The sequence below is a fragment of the Empidonax traillii genome, unplaced genomic scaffold (genome assembly GCF_003031625.1).
Source record: "Empidonax traillii isolate 1590-97213 ecotype Southwest subspecies unplaced genomic scaffold, ASM303162v1 scaffold589:size398478, whole genome shotgun sequence".
In the NCBI taxonomy this organism is placed as follows: Eukaryota; Metazoa; Chordata; class Aves; order Passeriformes; family Tyrannidae; genus Empidonax; species Empidonax traillii.
The window spans coordinates 154,142-176,976 of record NW_020955782.1 but is presented as its reverse complement, the minus strand read 5'-3'; the positions used below and the strand labels follow the sequence as shown (position 1 = coordinate 176,976).

Sequence of the window (22,835 nt, the reverse complement as noted above, 5' to 3'; positions counted from 1 at the left end):
CTATTCCTTTTATGATCTGAAGATTTTTAAATGTTACTTTTTTGAATGTCTTTGTTGTAACAATTAACCTCATGCATTGATAGGGGTATGTAATGGAGGCACTACTTACTTTGGAAGCTGCAGTGGATAATCTGTCTGACTGTTTGAAGAACAGTGATCTTTTGACGGTGTTATCACGGTAAGAGGCTGTTCTAATTTTTTTTCAATGTCTCATGATGTTAAGCGTGCAGTTACGCAGCCTAACAGGAAAAAATAATTTTGACAAGACTGAGCTCATTTGTAACCTACAGAGAGCTACATATGAGCACATTTCAGCCAAATTTCACCATAGTTGAAATAGTTTTGATACAACTAATGGAACTTTACACTGCGTTATAAATTCTGCCTTACTTCCACTTGGCTAAAACCTACTTTAACATCATTTAAAAATGTATTTTTGCACCTTTGTATCATATACCTGAAAGCATACCTGGAAATGAACATGGGTTTTGTAATACTGGTGTCATATAATCTGTCATTCTCAGATAAAGTCTTTCTCAAGAAGTAAATTGCAACGGTTGAGGGTGGTTTGCAACGGTTGAGGGTGGATAGGGAGGGGAACTCCAAGCTAGAGGCTTCCTTTTACCTCTAATCCTGGAGGGGGAGGTGTCCTCCCCTCCCCCCCACCACGAGGTCTCCATGGCCCCACCAGAGACCACAGGACACGGCAGCAGCAAGGAGAGAGGCAGAGAGAGTTTATTGTTCTGGGTAGCAACTTAAATAGCTCTTGAGGGGATTGCAAAGTGACCACTGGGAGTTCAGGAGGTCTTACTAACCAGCTAATGATAAGAAAGGGTTAACAACCAATAGATAAGCTTTCAGTTATCTCTCAGACATTCCAAAGTAGAGATTAGACTGAGACTCCTGGGAAGAAGGTGAGTTTGCACAAAGGGTTACAAAAGCCATTTTGGAAGCATGTTCACTTAAACAACATTAAAAACTTCTGCATCCTTTTATATATTGCAAAACTACCACAACAGTAAATGATTACAGTTTCTTCTCCTCAATAAAACTAGGGAGAATTTTGTCCCATGCATACATGGATTTTGCCAGATGTGTAGACCATCCTTGTGAAACCCTGGCCTGAAAGTAGACCTTTGCATATGGAGGGAAATTGCAGACTCCTTCTGTAACATGGCTGTTGACTGTAGTGAGGATGATTAATGTCTCTCTGACTCCTAATAGTAACAACAAATAGGTGACATATTTTTAAAATGTCCATAAATTACCATGCTTTACATACAGCACAAAAATACAAGGGCTGTCTTTTCTTAGAAAAGTAGTAGGCAGGGTGCTGTGTAATGGCAGAACACAAGTAGTGCTTCGTGACAGAGTAAAGAGGGGGAAATATGCTTCTACTTTCTAAACTGAGAGCTAATTATCTTTCTTTAGTGCACATTTCAGGAAAGAACAAGATACAACATAAAATAGAAAACACTACAGGAAGAAGTGGGATGTAATATACTTCACCCTGACACTTGATTCTATAATTAGATTCTCTTCAATTACTACAGACAGTAGGGACTCATAGTATATGAAGTAGGAATGGGATCAAAGAGTCAGGAATTAGCTGTTCTGCAGAACAAACTTCCCTTGCATGTATCAACACAGCATGTTCATCTGCGCAGATCATTGATAGGTATTGTCTGGATCATCACATGGTAATCCATGAGGAGGCATTAGTCACTGAAAATGAAACACCTACTCTTTCTGTAAACCATCTTGAAGAGATCTCAGGATACAGGCAGGAGAGGATGAAATTACAACAAGATTTCTGAAGGACCTGTACTGGCAGGCAGTCACATGACAGGTTTCTTGAGGACAGCGTGGTGTTTTTGTTAAGATATGCTGTTTTTTCTGCCCACAGTTCTCACATTAACCAGTAAGCAATTGTGCATTTTGCCTGCCAAGACATGCCAAGTTCAGGGCTTGCCTCACTGATGTGGACATTTTAAAGACCAAAGTTAATTTCAGTTCTGCCACTGTCCCATTGTATGGGCATTTCCACAAGTCACTTCACAGCTCTGTATTTCTTATCCCCATGTTGTTCTTGCCTGTTTAGACTGTAGGCTATTCTACTCTGGTTTGGTGCAGTGCCATGGGAACCTTATTTCTGTCGTGTCTGTGGGCACTACTGAAAAAAAAGGCAAGCTGCAAAAGACAGTGTGGTGTTTTGCTTTTCCTGTTTAAATATTTATTTACAGTTTGATAAATACTTAGCTTGCATCCGATGTGAACAGGTTTCAAGCTGTGCGTTCACACATTGTAATGTATGTTATATATCTTGGTTTCAGCTCATCTTCACCAGATTTAACATCAAACACCAAACTGACTGCAAATCGGAAGAGCACAGGACAGCTGAATGTGAATCCTGCAAGTGGCAACACAGCCACTGCTGAACGAAGCAGGCACCAGAGGAGCTTCTCTGTACCCAAAAAATTTGGAGATGTGGACAAGTCCTCAGACCCACCACGCAGTGCCACACTGGACAGAATTCAGGCATGCACACAACAAGGCCTGTCCTCTAAAACAAGAAGTTCATCCTCTTTAAAGGACAGTCTTACTGATCCATCCCACATTAACAATCCAACCAACCTACTGGCCACCATCTTTTGGGTTGCTGTGGCTTTGATGGAGTCAGATTTTGAGTTTGAGTACCTAATGGCATTGCGGTTACTGAATAAACTTCTGGCTCACTTGCCACTAGATAAAGCTGAAAACCGGGAGAAGTTAGAGAAGTTGCAAGGACAGCTAAAGTGGGCAGACTTCTCAGGACTTCAGCAGCTACTCTTGAAAGGATTCACCTCCCTTACTACCACTGATCTCACACTACAGCTCTTTAGCTTGCTGACACCAGTATCTCGAATATCCATGGTGGATTCCTCTCAAGCTATAGGTAAAACCAGCATGCTTTCCTCTCTTTCAGTTTATGTTGCATTGACATTTGGTGACAGACCTCATTTGGCTGCCTGAACAAAACCAAAAATGGCATTTTTCTTTCTCTTTTAATATAGCATAATATACTTTTGCTTTGAGCTGGGTGGGCTTTTTTTGAAATTTTGTAACAATAATAATATGTTTGCACAATAAGGTTTTGGAGGAGAGCAATCATGTATTATTTAACATTTCATTTCTAGGGCTTAGCAGTATATAAAGTTTCTGAGTGCTGACAAAGTAAACATATGCAAGGAGATACTGTCAAATTTTCTATAACCTATTTTGCTCACTTTTTCTGTTGAATTATTTTCAGACTTTGTCACATTACTTGGTTTTAAATTATTGCTTCATGGAATTTTCCCTAGAAATACAAATATCTAAAACTGTTGTACACTGTCTAGATAAACTACAATAGCACAATAGTGAGTGAGGAGAGAGGCCTGGGTTATAAAGCTAACATTTTGAAATTCCAAATTATTTAGCTGAGGTTGTGACCACTTCCTAAATATATTTCTTGAAGAGAGTTTCTGCGTTTTTCCACATTTTAGCTCCTCTCTTTCAGTCAGAAACACAGATATTAAGACAACTGTCCCGGCTTCACAACTAAGTCATAACAAGCTTAGACACAGAATAAAGGGATACGTGCCATGAACAACCAGCTCATCTCTAAGCACCTGTGTGGTGCCTGTGTTCCAGACTTCCGCTGGGCAATTCACACACAGGCTGTGACAGTACCATCTGGTGATACCTTTTCTTTTCCCTGTGCACAGAGGCAGACTAGGGAAACCCGTCCTAATTTAGGCAACTTGTTTAATTGTGTAGAATGAGAGGGAATAAAGGGTTAGAAAATTATTTTCATAGATCAAATTCTTTCTTTTCAAAAAACAGATTGTGTCCAGATACAATTACCTGAAATCTGAGCCCCCACCTGAATTAGAGCAGTTTTTGTTACAGCTCCCTGTTGCAGCTGCTGCCTGTAGTTCATCAACTACCTTGAGCTATCAGTTGGTGCAGAAGAGCTGAATCCCAGTTCCAGACAGCACTTATGCTATTGACAGCAGCCAGCACTTGGTGCAGGAGCCATTATCCAGCTTCAAAAGCACCCCTTTGAGTAGTCTTAGCTGACCTGTTATATCAGAATTTTGATTCATTGTTATTATTATTACCTTGAACAGTATAAAACAATGGAAGCTGAGCCCGGCAGCCTGACCAAAACAGTTGTTTATTGATCAATACTCACTGAATTTCTTTTTGTGTTTTAGCAGCAGTAATGGAAACGCCACCAGTTAAGACTGTCAATAAGCCAGTTAAGTGGAAAAGATAAACATGATCTCTAACGGGAATCTGCAGTAGTGTTTGCAGAAATAGGTTCATACTTTACAACAGTATTGTAAATGATACACTAGATTTTCAAATAAAGGCTCCTTTAAGACAAAGGTGGAATGGCCAGTGGTGTGAACAACTTGACAGTCTGTGTGAGTTTATGATTAATGTAATATCAAAACCGTGACTAGACTTAAAGATCACTGTGGCTTTTGCTGTTCAAAATACACATTTTGTTCTGTATTTCCTCTTCTAGGATTTCCACTGAATGTTTTGTGTCTCCTGCCCCATTTAATTCAGCATTTTGAAGGCCCAAACCAGTTTTGTAAAGATATAGCTGAAAGGATTGCTCAGGTATCAAAATCATTTACTGTTTTGTTACATCCTCAAACCTGTAAATGCAGTTTCCTTGTTCTCAATATGTCTTGACGTTTATATTTAATTAGGTTTGTTTGGAGGAGAAGAACCCCAAGCTATCAAATCTTGCACATGTCATGACCCTTTATAAAACACACAGCTATACAAGGGACTGTGCTACCTGGGTAAATGTGGTTTGCCGTTACCTTCATGAAGCTTTTGCTGATACTACTTTGAGTATGGTTACATATTTGGCTGAGGTAAGTTTTTGAAAACTTTTTACTGTTTTAACTCTTCTGTTGTCTAACAGCCCAAAGAGATGAAGTCTGCCATCAGATTACTAGGGGCTCTTTGCTGCCGTTATTTTATAATTAAAAATAAAAAGCAGACATTAACAGAAATAATTGCTATTAAAAAATCAATATTGAACAATAAAACAAAAGCTGATGCATATTAAAGCATCTTCCTTCATCAGCCAGTTGGATTTTCCACTGTGAAAGCGAGAGAAAAATGGATATTTATTTAGATTCCACTGAGGATAAGGGAAGGACTAATTCCACAAGGGTTTTAGCAGCATAATAAGATTTCGTCTGCTGTATAAGGATCTGGTTCTTGATACAAATTTATATTCATTCCTCTAATACTGAATGGTATCATCTTTCTGCCAAGGTTTTCCCCTGTGTTTGTTGCTTACTCCTAACATTTTTCATGCGTGGATTAGAGCTGATACAGTGTTGTTCCTGAGGATCCAAGGCTCAGTTAAGCTTTCAGCATAAGGCCTCTTGATATTCTGCCTCTTGTGTCATATCAGTATCAGGACAGCATTTTCTTGTAGGCTTCTTAGATTTATCACTTCCCCACTGAGTGAGATGCCTTCAGTTTCCCCTCCCATCCAGGGAGAAGACAGTTCTGTATTCATAGAATCACAGAACCCTTTAGGATGAAAAAGATCTTTAAGATCATCAAGTCCAACAACAAACCTAACACTGCCAAATCCACCACTAAACTATGTCTACAAGTGCCACATCTACACAATTTTTGAACACTTCCAGGGATGGTGATTCCATCACTTCCCTGGTCAGCCTGTTCCAATGCTTGGCAATTCCTTTTTGTGAAGGAATTTTTCCTAATATCCAATCTAAACCTTCCCTGGTGAAACTTGAGGCCATTTTCTCTCATAGTGTCACTTGCTACTTGGGAAAAGAGACTGACACCCACCTCTCTACATAATTTAACTGGCTTATTTAGAGCATCTTTATTTTTTGGAGCAGATTTTTTCCCCCCTCTGCCAAGGGATCTACAGAAACTCCTCAGGTATCTCTAATACTGGCTACTGACAGATTTTTCAAAAGCCTGAAAGGGCAGGCTGTGCTCCCACAGTCACTTAAGACTTCAGAGCAAACTAAGCTCTGCTACCTCAAGCTGAAATTCCTCACCTGATTTGCACATGGAGGTTCTAAGGTAACAATCCTATATGATAGTTATGATATACATAACTGATAGTGAAAGCCATGACTCTCCTGTAGAAGACTAAAACAGGACCTTGAGGTTTTTCAATCTGTTTTCAAGTTCAAAGACTGAAGACCTATTAGCTCTTTGCATCCCCTAGAGTCAAGTTTCTCCTTCACAGCAGAAGCTTGCATTCCTAATAAAGAAGTACTATAAAAATTAAAGTGCTTAAATTCTTTCTCCTTTGCTTTCCTATCCTTAGGAAAGTATTTGCCTCTCTGCAATGGAAAAAAACAAAAGTTTTTGTTCCATACTTTATGTACATTCACTACTGCTGCAACACCTCCACAAAGGCCATTGATCGTGATCTTGCTTCCTTTAAAATGGGTTTAGACTTGCATGTGGAGATTCTTGCTGTGCAGTTCCCCCTTGCTGTAGATTGGCACCATGCTACTGTATTAACAAGAAGTCAGGCAGGTTTTTGATCATAATTAAGACATTCCTCACATAGCACCATCGGCAACAGGATGACAGAGTAGTAAGCATGACTTCCTTTTTCTGTATTTACATTGACTGCATCTCTGTTGAGTCATGTCTGAAGAACATTCATATGGACAGAGTAGCTGCCAGTCTGGTGGAGCAGCAAGAGACAAGAAACCATATTGTTCGGCCTGTTGCAGCCCTGAAAAAAGTTTTTCCAACATTCAGAATGTTTCATCTTTTCCTCTTAGTTAACCCCCAAACCACGATAAACAACGTGCCCCTGTCTTCTCTAAACCAGCCGTGGGATATACTGTCAATAGGTAAAGCCAAATAGGTCAACAGCGCCTCTGGGCAATCTGCAGTTGAATGTTGTAGCCATTGGTTACACAGACTCAGGCTTTAACAATCCTGGTTCACTCCCCAGTGCTTGGGCAGGAGGAAAATTGTAGGACGTGCAATGCTTAAGAATAACAAAGGAAATCTGTATTGTAACAATGACCCCTCTGAACACACAGCTGTACCTTCAGAAGGAGACATGGTAGCACACATTAAGGCTGTGGAAACAAATGCTCTTGGCAGAAGTTAGAAGTTTCAATTACTGTCATTCAGACAAAAGTTTGCATTTAACCTACTTGATGGCAGGTAATTGCTTGTAATCAAGGGGTATGGCTCAAACATAAAATAAGACTTTTCAACTGTGTTATTATCCAAACCTTGCAGTGACAAGCAGTGCTCTTTACTCAGTTTTATATATGATCCATTCATGAAAAATGGTAATTTATTTTAAAAAAATATGGGCGGGATCTCAGTCTACACATGAGAAAAAATCACTATTTAATCGTGCAGTAGAACTTTGAACCTCCACTACCAAAATCAGCATAAAAACATATTACTGAAAGTTTACTTTATTGTGATATATTTTTCTATATTAATTTTTAAAATTCAACCTTTTATCATGAAAGCACACTCATTCTAGGAGCATATCTGAATTGGAATGGGTCACTTTTTAAACTAGTGACTTATTAAGTCCAGGGCCGTGCTTGGACTTTAATAGCTAATGCTATTAATATAGAACAAGGAACAAGAAACCACAGTGCATAGTAATATGCACATGGTAGATTATTCCACCTCCTCCATGTTAGATATAAGATTGTGATAGAAACATGAGCCTTCATAACCTGTTCAAACCCAAGAAATCACTAGAGACTAAAACACTGCAAGGGGAAGCATACCCTAGATTGGGCATTATCCCACTGGTGACTTGTCTATCAGACAAATTCCTTTTTTATTTCCTCAAAACGTTTGTTTGACTAACATAATTAGAAACTTTCCGAGGTAAAGTTTTTACAACAGCTTTCTAGCCAATAATAGACACAAAACATAAAACTATCTGATCCTAATAGAAGGCAAGAAAAAGTCTATAACCCTGTTTTGAAAAAGATTTGGTAAGCACATTTTATCTCTCAATAAAGGTATCTAAAAGGCTGAAGGTATATAAGGGCTGAAGCAGGTTGCCATGTAGTACCTTTAATTTAAAAACTCCTGCTGTCATTTTGTAGAGGAATAGATAAAGCATAGTGAGTTCCATTTACTGTGCTGTTAATGGAACTTGCCCACTTTGTTTTATAAATCACTTGGTTTACTGATAAGAGAAATCAGAAAATATACAGTGGGATATGATCGATGTGTCCTACCTGATCATTCCATTTTGACTGGCATGAAGCGTTCTCATTCAATAACAGGAGGAGCCTTGTCAAGGAGACCAGCAAGGACATCTAAAAAACTGCTGAAGTCCACTTGGATAACAGTTGAAATTTTTCTCTGATGGAAGACATAATGCAGCATAGAGTTTTTATAAGAAATTGTTTTCTTGATCCTAATAATTCTAGTAGCCAATGTTAGAAGAACTGTTTTTTGTTGGCCTGAATGAAAGTTCCTAGTATTGAGTTTCTGGTAACCTCCAGCAACAACATTTTATTGCCTCTGAAATTTAGGGGGGTGGAACAGTGCCTGTCACCAGCAAAAGAACATGCTGCCTTCCTGGAAGTTTTCAGATGAGACGTTTCACCCATGTACAGATGTCCGTACATGTCCAAAATTACTGTCATGTATCTGTGTATATGTATGCATATGTATATATGTTATATATATGTCACATGTTTATATAGGAGCACAGTTGTTCATTGTAGTATTCCAAGACCTGCGCTTAGGTGTCTCAAATTCCAGGATTTAGATGAAGCCCTTCTTTGTATTAGTCTCTGCAGTAAGACAGCCCAGGAACTCCATCTCCTCCTTAAAAGAAAATGTTTCTTTGGCAGTTGCAGCCAGTGAGCACTGGCAGTGAAGTATATTTGGATAAATATTTATTGATGTCTGAATAGTAGCAGTTTTGTTTCTTCAGCATGTTTTCTTTTTTCTCACTGACTTTCAGCAAATGTAGACATAAAGAGACACTCTCCTGTTTTTATTGGATGTCCTTCCCAAATTACAGTGTAAATTTTACCTACCAGATTACTTAACTGCTGGATTTTCTGGATAAGTTAGGGCAGGCATATATAAAATGTAACAGGCTAGTATTTTTTCCAGCTTAAGCTCTTTTTCATTTCACACCTGTATCATTACCAGTTGTGAAATGATTGCAAAATGGCATTGCAAAATCAGTGAGTGAAGAGAGATTAAAAGTACAAATGGTACTCATGATATTAGTAGCTTTTTCCATAAGAAAAAATGTCTCAAAATGTAGTTACATTCACTTTTCTTTTTTTTTTTTTTTAACAGCTACTAGAAAAGGGCCTTCCTAGTATGCAACAGTCCCTCTTACAGATGATCTACAGTCTTCTTAGTTACATGGATATGTCAGCTATTCCTGTGAAACAGTTTAATGTGGAAGTGCTAAAAACCATTGAAAAATATGTACAGGTAAATACAGTAATTTTTATCATTTTAATATAGGAACTTAGCAGTATTTACTATCATAAGTTGATTTTCTTTATAACAATTAAGACTAGATTAGCAGGGAGGACTGCAACTGTCCAGTATGGGACCTAGCTTACAGACATCCTGATGCCTCATAGACTGTGCATTCCCAGATAAGTTGCCCAGCTGTGTGTTCACTGTGTGGGAAGGGTTAAGCTTCAGCTACAGAGCCTTGCAGCAAGATTAATACCACGCAGTACCTGGGTGAGCACTCTTTAATTACTAGCATGAGGGAGATGAGGCATAAGCACTTCCCTTAAAAGACCTCCATTACCTAATTCTTGACAAGTGAAAAATAAATGTTTCTACTAGAAATTCACTGCTGTAAAGAATCTGTATCAAGTCAGCTTTCTTAATAAATGGGGATTCTGCAATGGCCCTTATATTTATTCGTACTCATTAAGGTATTCAGGTAGGAGATTTTAAATCCTTTGGCAAGTTGATCTTGCCCACAGGTGTCTCAGTCTGCAAGCCAGTTCCCTAACAGTGACACCTTGGGCAAGTTTTGGTCTCTGCTGTTGAAATTACTCTGCAAGTATGTACCTTGTCTCTGGCCAAGAGAAAGAACAGGAATATTCAAATTCTACATTTTTATTATGTGGTAAAATATATGATTGTAAGATGTAAATAATCTTGACTGTGATTCTTACTTTCTGTTTGCTGATTAAATATACCTATTTCTAGAGTATTCACTGGAGAGAAGCCTTGAATATCCTGAAATTGGTAGTTTCTCGTTCTGCCAGTTTAGTTCTGCCTTCCTATCAACATAGTGATCTTTCAAAAATGGAAATACATCGAGTGTGGAACAGTGCCTCCAAAGAGCTACCGGGGAAGACTCTAGAGTTTCATTTTGATATTTCAGAGGTACTTCTTGTAATTTTTCTACTTAACACCTTAACTCAGTCATTTGATAATCCTAAAACATGTTGCAACTCCTTAAGAAAGCTGAAAAATTAGGACAGAAAGGAAAATTGCCAAATTTAAAGTCTCTTCAATTATCTTTGATTCAAAGTGACATATTTAGTGACCCATGTTGGAGGGCTACTTTCAAATTTTTACTCCTTTTTATTTTTTCATGAAGGAATTACTAGTTGTATTTTAAATTATCTGATGGAAAAGCTGTGCTGCAGTTATGCCAACTGTGATATATATGCATGCTATATGTATAAATTTCCCCTGCAGACATTTTATGCCAGTGTTCTCTGTAACTGTTAAACAGAGAGTATGTCCTTTAAGGGAGTACTGCCTGATTTCTGATTGGACTCTCTTGCAGCAGCCTTTATCCTGCAAACCCTGTGCACCTGATAACTTTATAGAACTGAATGGTCCTATTGACTTTAATGGGCAACTCACTTTTTGTTATGAAGCTGCAGGAATTTTTTCAGCATTATAGATTTATTTCATATAGATAATAGTGAGCTATTGAGGTTAAAAGGAAATACAAACACAAAAAGGCATCTGGTACTATGTGCTGTTCGTGTAGGTGTAGTTGTAGAACATGCTAAACATCCTATTGTCAGTCCAAGAGGGCATTTCTGTATTTGTTGAAAAGGGCCAAAGTCTTTAGCACTCTTAGGAAATAGAATATTAAAAAGCATGTGCAAGAAATGTGGATTTCCAATAAATTTCATATGCTTTCTGAGGTTTTTACATGTTTTTATGTCAGAAATTAGTGTGCCAGTTGCTTTAAGTATTATCCATCCATGAACATAAGCAGTAGCTATTAAATATGGCAATTGTTACTCAGACATTCACAGTGGAAAACAACAAACATACCAAGTGACATGCAATTTGGTGCACTCCTTGTTTTATCCTTGTATATGATCTTCAGAATAATCTTTTCCTCCAACTGAAGCAATATGGCCCTTGTAAGTTCATCCTGAGGCATGGTACTAGGGAATATTAATCTCTATTTAAGACTCCAATTATTGGAAGACGGTATGATGAGCTGCAGAGTTCTTCGGGACGAGATGGTAAACCCAGGGCAATGGCTGTCACCCGAAGCACTTCTTCAACCTCATCAGGATCTAACTCCAATGTCCTTGTTCCTGTGAGCTGGAAGAGACCCCAGTACTCTCAGGTAGGTATCCCACTATTCCTTAGCAAGCTGCATTTACAGCAGCTGAATTAACACACACTTAGGTTCTTAAATGCTTGTGCCCTGTGCGGTGCTCCTGGCTGGCTGGGGCAGTGACAGGGGCAGCACAATATCTGACTCTGTGTGCGTTCTTGGACTCAAACTGGACTGAGTTACATCTGTTTTTCTTTCAACTTGCAGGAAATGCATCTCTTTAAGACCTGTTAAGTCTAGGTCAGAGTTAACTAAAAATGACAAATGAGTTCAGATATTAGCAAGGAGAGCAGATAGATAGCACGCGTAACATTTAAAGTGTTGCTTTCTTGAGAAATCGAGTAAAAAAAAAGAATTTTCCTAAAAGTGATCTTTGATTACCTTACCTATTTTGGTTATCTGCCAGCCGGAATAAAACCATGCAGAATAAATGTAGTAATTACTCTTTTCTTTTTTAAATATACAAGGTTATAAAGCAGTGACAAAAAAAATTTATGCATGTGCTTAATTTTAAGCTTTTGAACTGTCTTTTTGAAGTGATGCATATGATCCAGTGCTTCCTTATTATGCTCAGTGGAATTCATAGACTAATTTAAATATAATAAATGCAAAATCATTAACAGCTATTTTTGTTTCCTTGATGCATAGTTGCTCTGAGAGCAATCCTTTGAGCACTTAATGACTAATTCTTTGGTTGGTTCCTCCTAATTAAAAACTGCTAATGTATGTTTCTAGCCACCAGGCGAATGGGTGGTTAAAAAAATGCTCACTTGAGAAACATCTTGTTTTCTAGAAAAGAACAAAGGAAAAGCTGGTGCATGTCCTTTCCCTGTGTGGTCAGGAAGTTGGGCTGAGTAAAAACCCTTCAGTAAGTAGCCTTGTATTACCCATTTCTTTGTTTCACCGTGTCTTAAACTTTAAAAGTGAAGAACTGTGTTTCCCAGAGTTGCTGACTACATTTGCTCATTTTTCATGTCACGTTACTATCCTATTACTATCCTTTGTACTGGCCCAGGCTGTGTTTCTCAGCATTTGGACCAGTGAGTGAATGGCCCTCTCACTTGGAGCAGATTTACTTTCAGAGCAATGTATGGGATTTCCTGTGAGAGATCTGTGATGCTACAGGTTTTAGTTATGCCATCTCAGTGGGAAGAAAGTAATGACCTCTGGTATTACCAATCTAGAACCTTTATAAAGTAAAAAAATAAATTACAGAAATAAAATGGGGGGAGGGTGCGTGTGTGTCTGATTTTTCCATTACATGGCAGTTCTGATGTTACTCTTTAAAAATTAATAATATGTGGTGCCAGGAAATGGGCAATAGATCATCCGTAGTGGGAAGCTCTTAAAATAGTTATTAAATAATTTCTACAGAGAAAGGAAAATTTCTGAATGTTTTTGAATATGGTGCATGTCACTTGTATTGTGGGGAACAGGTCCTTCATTTCTGCAAGACAGGAACTGTTTAATTTTTGCAACTAAATTGCAGATATAAGTATATTCAGTAGGAAAAAAAAATTAGAATTTGTCATATTTTCTATTCTTGACATATTTTTGAACATTCTTTTAACTAGAGGGGGTTTTTTTATGAACGTACTATCTCACCTCCTTGACAGTATTTTCTCTGCTAAGTTCTCTGAATTTTGTTCCTATATATGTATACAAACATCCAGGCAACATCAATCTGCAGCCATTAGGAGGTAGCTGCAATATTCTTGGACGTGTTCCCACAGTATGAAGTTGTTTCTTTGTACAAGTTTAATCTGAAGGCACCTGTCCAACATAAATAATAAAGAGTGTTCTAAAAATACTCAGTGAAGGAATTAGGTGTGTACTGGAAATACAGTCTTCTGAATAACCAATTACAGCTTTTAGGAAGAAACAACCAGAGGGAACAGTTTGTTACAAGAGAAATCCTTTGAATTGTAGGTGATTTTTTCTTCCTGTGGTGATTTGGATCTGATTGAGCACCAGACGAGCTTGGTATCTTCAGAAGACGGAACAAGGGAGCAGGAGAACATGGATGATTCAAACAGTGAACAACAATTCAGAGTCTTTAGGGACTTTGATTTCCTAGATGTTGAGCTGGAAGATGGGGAGGTACAGTATATTTTCTTTGAAACAGCTTTTTTATTAAAACACTTTTTTACTCTTTCTACTAAACACTACTCTTCTTGTAACATAAAACTTTAACTGTTTAACTATAAACTTAATTCTGAGTTCAGATTATTTATAATGTTCACTTAGTGTTTATTTAAGTAGCATAACAGTAAAAGGCTACCACACCCTTCCTTTCTGGATCTACTTTAGGAAACACTGCAACACTGTTACTGGAAAATAAAGCCTCTGTTCTAGTACCTTTTCAGTGAATTTAGTTTTAAGTGAATTTATTTCAAATACAATTTATAAAGATCCAAATTGTTAACAAAAATACATTTGCTCGTTAAGAACCTATAAAATGAAATTGTTCCAGATCAGTTGATTCTTAAGTAACCCTCTAAAACATTAACTCAGGCCTTCAGGCTGCTGTTATTCCTGCAACTGCTGATGAAATCACTAATGTTTAGAGAGATATACCTTCCATTCTGCCTAGGTGTCTGAGATTTCATCATTTCCTGCAGGAGCTAAACAAAATTCTGAGGGCCCAGATCAAGTCTTGACAGGTGAAGCCTATCAGCTCAGCTTGAGCTGAAACTGCTGAAGGGAAAAATATGAAGAATTGCTGAATTTTTGGGGTACACCCTTTAACCTTGCTTGCATATATATATATATATATATATATATATATATATATATAACTTGGAGAATTTCTTTCTATTTGGTTGGGAAAGGCCAAAAATTAATATCCATTGCCAAACAAATCTAACGTTTTTGTTGCCATTTAAAAGTTCAGAAATTGTTAACTCTGTTGAAGGACTTAAGGGGCAGATGTTCAGCAAACTAGCAGTTTAATAAATTGTCTTATCGTAATCTGAACTAGTTTTAACAAGAATTATCTCAGGCATTGCTCTTAGCCCTGAGAACATGTGTACAAGTAAAAATTGTAATTTTTCTACCTTACTGTATTACAGTAGTAAAATAATTTTAAAGTAAATGGAGCCCTCACACATGAACTCATGTTCATCTGAACTTTTTCTTTTCCAATGAAGAGAAAGATGGGGGAATGGAAAAAAAATGTCCTGAAGTCCTTATTTTTCCAGGTCTTGAATTTATGTATCAAAATATAGTAATTTGGGCTCACAGCTGCCCATGACTTTGCTAAAAAAAAAATAAAAGGGTAGTTGGCAGCAATGGTTGAAAATACATTAGGCAAATATTATGAAGGAGCTCTAATGCTCAATAAAATGATAAATTATAAAACAACGCCAGGTTTTTTGTCAAAAATATACTGGCTGCAGTAATTGTTGTGTCTTAAATGCTTTCAAGATACTACAAGTATTTGAGACTGCAATTTTGACTGAAATTTGGGAGTTTCTTCTTTCTCTTCACCAGTTAAAACCATATAGAGAGTATATTGTGCAGAAGAATTCCTATCAAAATTAATTTACCTTCATGGATTGTGACCCTGTAAAGATTTCTTTTATACATGAGGCTAAGTTCAAGACTGAGGACTAAATTAATTGATATCCTAATTGTCTTAAGTTGGTCATGAAATAGATACTAAGCTTCTCTGGTTTTATGTGAAGTAAAATGAAAAATGTAGTCTTCTACTTGATACAGTTTTTAAATTGCCATGGATCTGAAGCCTTGCATGCCACAGTTTAGTCCAGACTGACTTACTACTGTTTTAGAATTAAATAGATACTTTAGCCAAATTCAGAACTAGTGTAAGAGTCTACTTGTCTAATGGCTGAGTTGAAACTGTTCCCATTTATATCATATCTGAATTTGGTATATTCATAAACATGAAAAACAGCATTAGAAAACTTAAGCTAGCAAGAGCAACAACGGTCTTTCAAAAAACCCAAATGATTTAAACAGGCATATGATGCTTGAATCATTCCCAGACCATAAGATGTACTTGTTTGAAATTTAATAAAGATGTGAAAGCAAGTAATAGTTATTTTCAAACTTAAAAGATAGGCTGAAGAGTTGAAGTTTCTGTGATAATATTTGTTACAACTGTAGGCAAATGTTTGTCTATGATGTCTTTAATACAGTAATTTTACATAGATTCTTTCTATTTGTTTTTCTATCTGTTATATCTGCTACCCAGGAACTTCAGGTAAGAATGCTACTTGAACTCAGATGTGCCAGCATATGTTATGCCTTCTTGCAAATTTGTATTGTAGAATAACATCTTAGTTTTGCTGTTGCCTCCCCCCCTTCAGTGTGTGCGTGGGGGGGTGGGGTGTGCTTGGATTTCTGACAGGTGCTTCTTTTTTTGTCTTGTATTAGAAATATTTTTGATTTTTTTTTTAATTCTGCTTAATTTTAAGTTTGGTTTTGACATGTTCAGCAGTCTTCACAAATTTTAAAATATCTTACGTCTAGTATCAGTGTTTTTTCAAATTGAGCCATTTCTCCTTTTGGTATTCTGAGCATGATTAATATGTAGAAACTTCATTATTTATAATAGAGTAAAGTTTGGGCCATTTGTTTGTATGGGCAAATTATATATAATTTCTAGCTTTTCAGTTGTGGTATATTGTCTCCTGCTAGCATCTTGCTAAAGCTGATGCCTGAGACCTCTTAAGAAAGTTGCGTGCCAGACTGAATTTAATTGAATAAGTAAATTAATTCCTGAAGCTTAATTTAATTCATCTGTGTGATCCTACCAACTTTGCTGGACTCATTTACCTTCCTTAGAACTGAAAAGACGCATCACTGGTTGCCAGTTTGGGACCTAAACTTGCAGTTTATCAATGTATAGAGAAAACTAAAATGATAGAGAATTCTAAAGAGTTGTACAAATTATAAAAAAAAATCAGCAACCACAGTAATTTGCATATCGGTTTCTGATAGTCTGTACATCAGTTATTATGCAAACACAGCCCCCAAAAAATCTTTGTCCCAAACTGCCTGTGCTCTAAAAGATACATCCATATGGAAATAATGTCTTACTTTGCCTATACCCTACAATATCTGAGCGATTCCACTAACTTTGCATACTTTGTCGACATGGTAAGGACGAAAACTTGTGTAAAAGAGATTTTGCATGATTCTTACTGGCTCTACAGAGGAGCTTTAGTGCTGTCCCCCACATAGGATTGCTTCCCTTTTTATTGCCCTGCTGTCTCTCTTTTCCACTGGGTTGTGGTAAAGTTTCAAGTAGCTGCAAGGGCACATCTGATCTTTCACCATAGAGTGGTGATTGTGAGAAGTTCTTTGTGTGTGGTACCTGCTCATTGCTGGCCAGACACATTTATAACATGTGGCTGTATTCCTCTGACTTGATCTGAATTGATTTATCACTGGTGACTTTCTAGATAGGAGATAGCTTTGTTCCTGCTGTAGTTAAAAATCAACAGCTTCTCAAATACATCTTTGCTCTTCTTCTTAACTGTGAAAGAAAGATTGCTTTCAGACTCCAAAAACAACAACTCCACCTTCACAGACGTGTTGACCTCTTGTTTAAATTCAGTATGATTATAAATGCCCCTGTGGCAAACTTATGCTAATCCAAATACTGTGGGGTATTTGAGTTACACTGTTTCATCTCTATTACCCTTTCCCCTCACTTTTAATTCACTACCCCTTCTAACTGCATGCCCTGGAAGTGTCCCTTTTAATTTTTCTTCTTTTTGCTGTCTTACTGCTTTAAGACATTGCAGAATAAAAACTGCAACAGGAAATATTCCCATAGACATAGGCTGCAACGTTTACTGATAGCTTTATTAGGCATCATGAGGATCAGGGTGTGATGACAGTCATCTTTGCTTGCTTGTTTATTTATGTCATTTTGTCATTTGTTAGCTCAGTAACTGATGTGTTTGTGGAGGATGTCTGATTGCTGCATGTATCCTCCAGCCATTGTGGGGTAGGATGGACAACCAAAGAACTTGTTAAAATAAATAGCTTGGAACTGAACAATAATTTTTATGGTTTAAAGAGACTTGGCTTCTTAAACCTTAGATGTGTTCAGTTCTCTTTCCACACAAAACTATCATATGATACCAGTCCAAGGATGAAAACACAGGGTTCTTCCCATAATATGTCAGGTTCATAACAATTTCATATTCTTATTTATAGTGCATTCCTTAGTTATAAATGTCCTTGTGAATTACAGTTCATGCATTTCTGGGTTGTCTTTTTCCTAAAAAATATTTTTTCTATTTTCATCATATTTGTTCATGAATAGTGAGCTTAGTGTCACAAAACTGAACTTCCTCTCCCTCAATTCATTTTCCACAATCCATTGCATTAAAGAGTAATGACAGAAAGTAAGACCAGTTTGTGGAAGGTTGTTGATTGTTAAGGAGTCAAGATTGCAGTTTAATTCATTGCACTTTATGCAGTTTGGTCCTCATTTAGTAAATATCTGAGTAGTCCTGAATGGAGATTACTCAAGTGTTTAAAATTACAACTCTGCTTAAGGGACCTCACTCAACTGAGACCTCGTTCTCTATGATTGCACATAATTTTGGTCTGCAGAAGCCCAGGAAATACTCATAATCAGTGATTGTTTTTTAGGCAGAACTGTATTTTTGTCAAATTAATATTTAAAATATCACTGTCAGCTTGAATTTTCACCAGCTGACTTCCTTGTTTTAAGACTGTCGCGACTTACAGAATCTTGTTTTAAACAGTCAACTCTGAACCTTAAAAAGAAACATTTTTCTCTATAAATTTTCTTTCCATTTTAATGCTGGATTGAGGGCTTTCACCTAGATAAAGTACCCAAAACTGCATCTGGATACTTCTGGGGAGATCTGTCTTGCTATGTGAGGCCCCTTTTGCCTCTGTGGGTCTGTGGCAGGAGCAGTTGTGGATGTGGTCCAGCATTTGCTGGAGAGGAACCTGGCTAGACATAGGAAGGGAGCAAGAATTAGGGAAAAGGCATACAGTCCACTGGAAGAATATAAAGTAAAAAAATAGAAACATGGTGGAAAACTAACTGTCATTTTTATACATGAAAGAAATCAAGTGATCATTTCATCAGTTCACCAGCCTTACAAATGATTATGAATTTGCTTAATGCACTCACCTTTATGTAACTGTGTGTGGGATCAGAACTAAAAGTCAGTACAAAATGGTTGGTCAATTTGACTGTGTCCTTTTTAAAATGTGAAATCTCAGGCAATGCTTATCAGGCTGCTTTCAAAATATAGTTTCAAATAATTCAAATAGACTCAAGTTATAAAAATGAGCAATACAGGCCTATAATAAAAGTTAAAAAGGTGTGCTGCTTTAGCTGTCACATTTTGTGTGTAAAGGAGGGGTTTGTTCAAATGTACTCACCATTATGGATATGTGTATAATGCAAATAATCCAAAATCTTTAGCATAAGTTTTGCAATTGAACCATTGTTTTGAACTGTGCTCCTAATACTTTTAAACATCATGGAAAAATCCTCTAAAATTGCTTCCAAACTGTTCTTTTGCCTGTCATTGCTCTACTGGTATTGAGGAGTGTATATATGGACTTACAAAAACAAATTCTTAAATTAGTAAATGCATGAAAAACATCTAATACTGAAAAGACTGAATGCTCATTTAACTGCTGTTTCCATGCTTCTGCTCTTATCTCCAGGTGATCAAAAAAATAACACTTATATCAAATTTTTATTATATTTTTGCATAAAAACATTTCTGGAGCTAACTTTGATTAGGTGTTTGTATATGATTAGTTTTAAACCAAGAAAGCTGACCCTATATCTGATTTCAGGGTGAAAGCATGGACAACTTCAACTGGGGAGTGCGCAGACGGTCCCTGGACAGCCTGGACAAGTGTGACATGCAGCTGCTGGAAGAGAGCCAGCTCTCGGGGAGCACGCCCAGCCTGAACAAAATGAACCATGAGGACTCAGATGAGTCATCAGAGGAGGAGGACCTGACCACCAGCCAAATCTTGGAGAACTCAGACCTAGTAAGTTGCAAACTTGAAATTTAAGAACAAAAATGGGGTTGTGTTTTTAAAGAGGATGGGCTTTTAGTTTCCTCTGCCCAGGGGCAGTCTAATCAGATGAAATTGGTGGGTGCATTTTTGCTGATTTGCAAAGGTAAACAGGAATTTTAATGCAAAGTTTGAAACTCGGGAAACATGTATTTTTTGCCACTTTTTTACTGTGTGACAATTTTGCACAATTGGCCAATAGTAAATCTTCCTGATGTATTTAATGCTTAAGGAAATAGAACAAGACTCCGGGTGGGTAAACTGTGTCAGATTTTATTTGTTCACTTTAGGGATGTTTTTAATAAATTTTTTGTGCCAGAAACATTGAAAGGGTTGTGTCTATGTACAGACTGAGAGACATCATCACTGCTCTTTAAGACAATGTCTGCTTTACATGTCCATGAAAGCAATGTGTGGTAGGGTAGCTGTATACTTAGTTCTTCCATGCTTCTGTTGTCTTTTAAACAGATTATAAATCTTTCCCCATCTGAGGATGCAAATCATATTGACTCACTTTCTACATCATGTGACACAACCTCAGCAGACCCTCATCATTTTAATATAGGAACATCGAGCTTTGATGTGTCTTTGCCTGATATGAATAATCTCCAAGTGTCTGAAGGAGCCAAGGTGAATACATCTTTTTCTTTCTTTTCCAACTGGATTGTATTTTATTTAAAACTTTTACAAATTACTTTTGCTTACACTTCCATAAAGGATTTGATCTGTGAAATCAAGTACATTCTGTCGTCTTCTCTAAATGTCATAGTACAATACATTCAGGCGCTCTTGCACTTTAATACTGTTTCCTTTCTACTTATACTTTCTTCATGAAAAGACTTTATTTATTGTTTCTTAAGTATGTCGTGCTACATATGCACCAAAATACTACAAGCTCATTGGAAGACAAATTCATGAACTGGCTGGAAGTTAGAGCCCCAAGGGAATATTCTGCTGTTCCTCATGCTGATTTAAAAGAATGATATGCCAACTCATATGGTGGGTGTATGCGTGTATTCTCTGACATTTTTTTGTATGTGGGGACCTATTGTACAGTTGTGTGCACTGGATTCAGTCCTTGCCTTTTGGCAGGCACTCAGAAATTTTAAATTCATGACCACAATATTAAGCTACTGGGGGGGAGGGGGGGAAGCCAGGATTTGCAAGGATATGAGAACCATGTTCAGCACAGTTTATTTCAGAGAATTGTATCAGAAGAGGAACATAGAGTAAGGTTGGTAAATTATTATCAATATGGGGGTGGTTTCTTTAATTTTCTGTCTGACAATACTTGCTTGTGAGAGAGCAGGTGAACCTACCCTTCTCAGTGTCCCTCCAGAAGTATAATCTGGAGTGGGATCTGTGTGTGCATTAGCGGCTTTATGATACTATTGCCTTATGTCAGTGAAGCTTCTCTGACATGTCTAAATTGTGTGACTTTTGCAGAAAGAGCAATGTATGAGACTGGAGCAGGGGAAGAATATGTCTTGTGTAATCACTGGCTTTCGTTCCACTTCTTGCCCTTGGTCCCCTCCAAATGCAGCCACACAAAAAAATTGGTGCAGTATTGCTAGCACTGCATATAACAGAAGTAATGGAAACTTTATTAAGGAGATCATAGAAAAGGAGGTTGGAACTGTGCTGAATAGTGAAAAATTGTTTGTGTCAGAAACCCCTGCAGGAGAAAGAAAGGATAGGAGGAGGGTAAGGATAGGAAAGGAGGGAAACCTCTCCAAATAGTGGTTGTGAAGAAGGTAAATTCATTATCATTTGTCAAAACAAGTAGACAAGTAACCACGTAACAACCATAAACAGCAAAAGTTGGCAACATTTCAGTTCAGGAAGCAGCAGTCAGAACAGATATGTTTGCAGGTGGTGACTGCAGCTAATCTCCAGCTGCAATAGTTGTTGGTACATACATTAAGAATTGCAAATCACAGTTCAGGAGTCTCATATATGCCTGAGGGTTTAAAATCTTTACTGTCAAAATTTCTTTAGTGTCCCTTGGGCTAATGCTCATCCAAAAAAATGAAAAACTTTGGAAAAAGTAAGTAATTGAAAAGTGTAAAATCACGGTAGTTTCTTGTGGGGTTGACAGGCAAATTCAGCTAGTCCTGGTACAGGTTTGATATTGGTGAAAAACGTAACCCAGGTTACCAGTCTTACAAAGATGTTTGAATTGGTAAACACAGCTTGCCTTCTTAGTGGGTTTTTTTGCCTCGAAGTTATTTTCTTCTAGTGTGTACACTTCTTTATTTTTACTCTAAACACATTGGAGTCAATATAAACAAAATTAAAATGTCTGGGTTCATATTTATTTTTAGGAATAAGTTATCCAGTTTTTAGTCAAAAAACTTGAAACTTACACCTAAATAATTTTTACATAATTTGATAACACAAAATCTGAGCACTTTTCTGTTTCTCTTTTCCTCTGAGTTCTTTTCAGAGAGCTGATGGTATGTCAGCAATGCAGATGAAAATTTTTGTTACATCTTTAGTACTGTACAAAAATGTTTAGTTGCTGCATCGTAAGCAAAAACAAAAATATCACCTCAACCTTTAAATAGACGCTGCACATGAGAGAAACAGGCTGATTCTATAGGCCTCCTCTCAAATGTTTCAGTGCCAAAATTCAGATATTATTGTTAAAAGCATGGAATTAGTTAAACTTATTTTCTATTAAAGACAGTGATCACGATAATTAATATAATACTTAAAAACTATTAGAAGGCAGATGTAATTCTATGAGGGATACAAAGATTCAGATGATGCTCTTTTATGTATTTTTCAAGTTGTCTTAACTCACAGATTTCTGGAAGTATACTACAATCCTGCATGAATGTTCAGAGTCCACTTTTTTATTTTGCTTTTGGGGCATCATATTGGATTCCAGTGGGTGAAAGGTGTTTGCTTCCTCTTTCTTCCTGCCCTACCCTATGCTATCAAAATGCCTTTTCCTCATACAAACACTGTCATTGCAGCGAAGAAAACAATGATTCTTTCAAGGTAATATTTAATATTTGAGAGTGGTTAATACCAATTACGTCTTGAAGAAGCATGAAACATTTAAGCTTCTCAGCAGCTGATCTGGTCCCTATTCTGATAATTCAGCCGTGTAGCTTTTATTTCTGTTTTCAAGGTGGCT

The 22,835-nt window shown here is 37.2% G+C and overlaps 1 protein-coding gene across 8 annotated transcripts in view; it reads left to right on the top strand.

The window, feature by feature from the left end:
* The window catches only part of FRY (FRY microtubule binding protein), a 235,081-nt gene that overhangs the window by 190,907 nt on the left and 21,339 nt on the right, over positions 1-22,835 (top strand). For 5 of the 8 annotated variants that reach the window (XM_027898290.1, XM_027898289.1, XM_027898285.1 and 2 more), the window contains 12 exons: positions 84-178; positions 2,334-2,935; positions 4,556-4,653; positions 4,746-4,916; positions 9,367-9,507; positions 10,249-10,428; positions 11,483-11,644; positions 12,429-12,503; positions 13,565-13,735; positions 15,852-15,860; positions 19,463-19,663; positions 20,159-20,320. In XM_027898290.1, coding sequence (XP_027754091.1) covers positions 84-178; positions 2,334-2,935; positions 4,556-4,653; positions 4,746-4,916; positions 9,367-9,507; positions 10,249-10,428; positions 11,483-11,644; positions 12,429-12,503; positions 13,565-13,735; positions 15,852-15,860; positions 19,463-19,663; positions 20,159-20,320 — 2,067 coding nt within the window. Of the gene's footprint in view, positions 1-83; positions 179-2,333; positions 2,936-4,555; positions 4,654-4,745; positions 4,917-9,366; positions 9,508-10,248; positions 10,429-11,482; positions 11,645-12,428; positions 12,504-13,564; positions 13,740-15,851; positions 15,861-19,457; positions 19,664-20,158; positions 20,321-22,835 lie in introns of all 8 variants that reach the window. The other 3 variants (XM_027898292.1, XM_027898288.1, XM_027898287.1) reach the window with 2 other exon arrangements.